Genomic DNA, 5,410 nt, shown 5'->3' with positions numbered 1-5,410 from the left:
TAAAAAGGATCTTTCACAACCACAATATCCCAGTTAACTGTAAACCAGGGAACACCCTGCGGCAGAGACTGGTCCACCCGAAGGACAAAACACCCAGACATAAACAGAGTGATGTGGTGTATGCAATTAAGTGTAGTCAGGAGTGCAACGACTTGTACATTGGTGAAACGAAGCAGCCGCTTCACAAACGCATGGCTCAACACAGGAGGGCCAACTCCAGTGGACCAGAGTCAGCAGTGCACCTCCACCAGAAGGAGAAAGGACACTCTTTTGAGGACAGTGAAGTCCAGATCCTCGCCAGAGAACATCGCTGGTTTGAGAGAGGTGTTAAGGAAGCTATTTTCGTAAAAATAGAACACCCCTCACTAAATAGGGGTGGTGGACTAAGACACAACTTGTCTTCCATCTACAACCCGGTTTTGAGATCTCTGCCCAAACATGCCCACCAGGACAATAGGCGTCGGTTGACAGGGGAGGATCCAAAGACAGGTAACGACTCTCACTGATACTGGGCTGGGCTGTAACGACTCAGTCGTTAATGGACATTGTTGGCCTTCTAAAGACTGAAACCACACCGAGGGGGATAAATATCTCCGACTCAACACCAGTCAGTCAGAACTGATGAAGCCTCTTGGATGAGAGGTGAAACGTCTTCAATCTAGAATTCCAAGTCCAGTTGATTTCCAAAGTTATTTTGGTTGCGGCCTGTACAGGAACATTCCCGGACATACAGTAACCTCAGGCCCTGTATTTTTCTCCACATCCTCTGGTCACAGTACAGCAGCAGGAGGTAAAATATATCCACAAAACTGGGCACAGTAAAAACCCCCAGCTTTTAAAATGGCACCAGTGGATGTCAGGCAAGTTTGCATGAACATGCAACTACCTGGATATGATGACCATTTAAGGAGATCCTTAACTATCACATAAGACTTAATTTTGTTAGAAAAAAAGTCTCACGAGCGAGAGTTTATGAGACTATAAACTGAGTTGCTTCTGCATAGAAATACTAGAACATACTTCAATTTTTTAGCTTTATGTCACATCTGTTGTTGTTCTACTTTCGGCTGTTGCCGTCAGAGGTCACCAGAGCGAATCACTTCTTTCCACATTGATGATTCGCATGTTATATTTGGCAAGTTTTTACACTGGATGCCCTTCTGACACAACCCTTCCTATTTACCCGGGCTTGGGACCGGCACAGAAGTCACTGGCTTGCAACCCCTGTGGCTAGCGGTGCCGTGACCGGGAACTGTAACATTGTAGATAAGCCAGAAAACAAGGAAAAGCGCCATGGGCTCTTTAAGAGGAAACTTTCTGTTTTCACAGGACAATTTCACATCTCAATGATAGCAGGCTCCTTCAGAGTGTGACTCAGGAAATATCAGGGCATTCTAATGTGTACTTTTGAAATTAAAGTTCTTCTAAAATGTCATATGGATGCTATATTATTTCTAAATTGAGACTGCGATTAAACTCAATCAAACTTTGTTTTCACAGGACCATTTCACATCTGAATGATAACAGTCTCACTGTGAGACTCAAAATATCAGGACATTTTAATGTAGAATTTCAAAATGAAAGCCGCCTAACATGCCATATGAACGCTCTATTAATTCTATGTTCAGATTGATATACAAATGAAACTTTCTGTTTTCACAGGATCATATAACATTAGTGGACCACCTAAGAGTATAACTCAGAAAATATCAGGAGATATTGATGTGATTGATTTTATGTGTTACAGCACAATCACAATGGTAGCTTTATCATGAAGTGACTTGACGACCTGCTACATCTGTGGAATTACAAACTGTAGGCGCTGATCAGTAAAACAGTTTCCTCCAGCCACACTTGTTCAGGAGGTGAATTAGCCGCTTGATGTGTTTCACTACCATCTTACATTCACTAACCTTCTGTCTCTGGCGTTGGCGCTTCTTGGAAGAAACAGGCTTATAAATCATATTCATCTACTATCCAGAGAATTGCACACAAAAACTGGTGGGACACACTAGGAAAATGCAGCAATGTGCCATATGAAATGCTGTGGATGTAACATTAACGTTCCTTTCAGTCAGATATCTTTTGCTATCGACCATCTCTAAATGTTTGCTGCAGAGAGCTCACAGTTTTAATGTTATCCAGTGATTTAGCATCACCTCTCAAGCTGAACCTAGTGAAGAGGATTTTACTGCAAATGTGAGGCCAGCTTCTGCAGAACAGAGCGACACTGAATAAAAACACCGTTTTCTACAAACATCACGATAGACAAGACTAACGTGTAAACATGGCAATTGTACACACCCAGGATGAAGAAGATGTAGTATAAAGTAAATAATAAAAATGACAAAAACTAGACTAAAATGTATTTAGTTTTTATTGACTAAAACTAACAAAATTTCAAAACTAAAATTTGACTAAAACTACTATGCATTTTCATCAATAGACTAAAACAAAATCAAATTCAGGTGTCAAAATTAACACTGCTGTATAGGCAAAATGTTTGGTAAGGTCATTTAAAGCCATTTGTGGCTAATGCAAATTCTTTTCTTTTGCTGTGTTAAAAAACAGAAATGGTGCCACCAAATCTAGCACCGGTCCTACCTTCTGAGAGACATGGTGGCACCAGTGCTACCAATATGAAATGTTGGGCGCGACTGGTTCAGTGGGTAGAGCAGTCGTCTCCCAACCAGAGGGTTGGAGGTTCGAATCACGGTGCCTGCAGTCCGTATGTCGACGTGTCCTTGGGCAAGACACTGAACCCCTCCAAGTTGCCCCCGATGGTTAAAGCCATTGGTGTGAGCTGGCGCCGCAGATGGCTGCCTGGGTTCTATACCGGAAACAAATTCATTGTGTGTAACATACTTGGCCAAATAAAGGTGATTAGATTAGATGTTAGTCTGGAGCCCGGCATATATTTGTGACTTAGATAAAAAGCAGGTAAAATTTTGACCAAGTAATGCAGAAAAGTAATTCTAAAGGACTGACCCTTTTTTTTGCTACTGTAATTACTATAAAATCATGGCCAAAAATATTGGCACCCCTGCATTTCTGTCAGATAACACACCACTTCACCCAGAAAATTGTTGCAATCACAAATTCTTTGGTGTTCTCATGTTCATTTCTTTTGTGTGCATTGGAACAAGACAAAAACAGAGAAAAAAGCCAAATACATGTGATCCATTCCACGCAGAACTCCAAGAATGGACTGGACAAAATTACTGACACCTTTTCAAACTCATCAGAAACAGTTGTATTTCCAGCCTGTGATGCTCCTTTAATTTGTAATGAAACTCACCTGTAGCAACCAACAGGTGCTGGCAACATAGAAATCACACTTGGAACCAGTTAAAATGGAGAAAAGTTGACTCAACCTTTGTGTGGTGTGGACCACACTGAGCATGGAGAAAAGAAAGAAGAGCAAAGAATTGTCTGAGGATTTGAGAACCACAATAGTGGAAAAGCCTGGACAGTCTCAGGGTTCCAAGTCCATCTCCAGAGAGCTGTGTGATTGCAGCGATTTTCTGGGAGAAGTGGGGTGTTATCTGACAGAAATGCAGGGGTACCAATATTTTTGAACATGACTTCTATTGACAGTTAAGGTATTAAACACATTTGTAAATAAAGTAAATAGTTTATCAAATGCTGTTCTAAAATCAGTCTGTTAAAGTGATGGCTTTCTGTCATTCAGGCATTGTTCAGTTTCATGTTTATATTCATCACTGCTTCATTCTGACATACCTACAACTGTGAATGTGTGCGTTACATACAGTACACAAGATTTGCCAAATGCACAAGATTGTTGGCGTGCTTATCTGTTAATGCGACTCTACGCAGTTCAGAACTGTGCTGTATAGAAAGTGATATGCAAATGTCACTAGGTCCAACCTATTGCCATCACAACTTTTACAGCGATGAGGGTGCTTATTCAGACATGAAGTCGACATGTTGAAACTGTCAGTTATATTGTGTCAGTCAGGTGTGTTAATTTCATTTTAAACTAGAATTACTGCTTTGCGCTTCTGTGCCTCCTCCAACCAGTCAAATTCATGGGAACGGGACATACATGAGGTCAATGACCTTGACCTTTAACCGCCAAAATCTAATCCCGTTCATAAGAATAGGACGGATGGACAGACAGACAACCTGAAAACATATTGCCTCTGGCTGTGGCTATCGCCTGAGCAAAGGAATAAAAACGTGTATTGTTTTACTGGCGTGTGCTTTCTCTTTGCATTATCAGTCTGAATCTGTTGCATGTTTACATGTATCCAGGTGTACATTGGGGAGCTTCCCCAGAGCTTCTTGAGGATCGCTCCAACCCAGCAGCAGCACCAGGTCCAGCTAGATGCCCAGGCAGCCAGGCAGTTGCAGTATGGAGGCTCAATAGGCACTGTAGGACGGCTCAGCATTACTGTGGTCCAGGTAAATATAGATCAGTTTTGCTGTTAAAAACTAGGTATCATTTGAATATTTCTTCTAATAACATGTAGAAGCATTTTATGAATGACAGAATCTTACATTTGTAGATTAAATTAGTTTTCACTCCGGATCACTGCCAGATAACCTCCGCCCACTGTTCTACTGCATCCTGCTCTTCCTATCCTGAGTTTTGACGTTACCCTCAGTCCTTTCCCTGTGCTATGGTCATTAGTCTGTACTCAGTCCCTGATACCCTGTTTTTATGGGACAACTAAAATGGTACATGCTCAAATTAAAGACAGGGTGATCAGTTTGAAGTTGGAAATTGAAGGGGTAATGTTGAATGTAGTCAGTAGTTATGCTCCACAAGTAGGCTGTGAGTTAGAAGAGAAGGAGAGATTCTGGAATGAGTTAGATGAGGTGATGGAGAGTATTCCCAGAGGGGAGAGAGTGGTGATTGGAGCAGACTTCAATGGGCACGTTGGTGAGGGGAACAAAGGTGATGAGGAGGTGATGGGCAGGTTTGGTGTTAAGGGAAGGAACCTAGAAGGACAGATTGTGGTGGACTTTGCTAAGAGGATGGAAATGGCTGTAGTTAACACCTATTTCCGGAAGAGAGAGGAACATAGAGTTACATATAAGAGTGGAGGCAGGAGTACCCAGGTAGACTACATTCTATGTAGACGAGGCAATCTGAGAGAGATTAGTGACTGCAAAGTGGTGGTAGAAGAAAGTGTAGCCAGACAGCATCGGATGGGATGGTGGTGTGTAGGATGACTCTGGTGTTGTTGGGCTGTCTTGGCTGACACACCTCTGCAACGTCGCATGGCGGTCGGGGACAGTGCCTCTGGACTGGCAGACCGGGGTTGTGGTCCCTCTTTTTAAGAAGGGGGACCGGAGGGTGTGTTCCAACTATAGGGGATCACACTCCTCAGCTTCCCCAGGAAAGTCTATGCCAGGGTACTGGAGAAGAGAATTCGACCGATAG

At 42.5% G+C, this 5,410-nt stretch overlaps 1 protein-coding gene across 1 annotated transcript in view; it reads left to right on the top strand.

Annotated features, from left to right (window-relative positions):
* tollip (toll interacting protein) overlaps positions 1 to 5,410 on the top strand; it is a 43,271-nt gene that overhangs the window by 5,435 nt on the left and 32,426 nt on the right. Inside the window, exon 2 of the mRNA XM_020623635.1 lies at positions 4,276 to 4,425. Coding sequence (XP_020479291.1) covers positions 4,276 to 4,425 — 150 coding nt within the window. The remainder of the gene's footprint in view (positions 1 to 4,275; positions 4,426 to 5,410) is intronic.

This window comes from Monopterus albus, unplaced genomic scaffold (genome assembly GCF_001952655.1).
Source record: "Monopterus albus unplaced genomic scaffold, M_albus_1.0 scaffold306.1, whole genome shotgun sequence".
NCBI lineage: Eukaryota > Metazoa > Chordata > Actinopteri > Synbranchiformes > Synbranchidae > Monopterus > Monopterus albus.
Note: the sequence above shows the minus strand (reverse complement) of the source record. Positions and strands in the feature narration are given on the sequence as shown.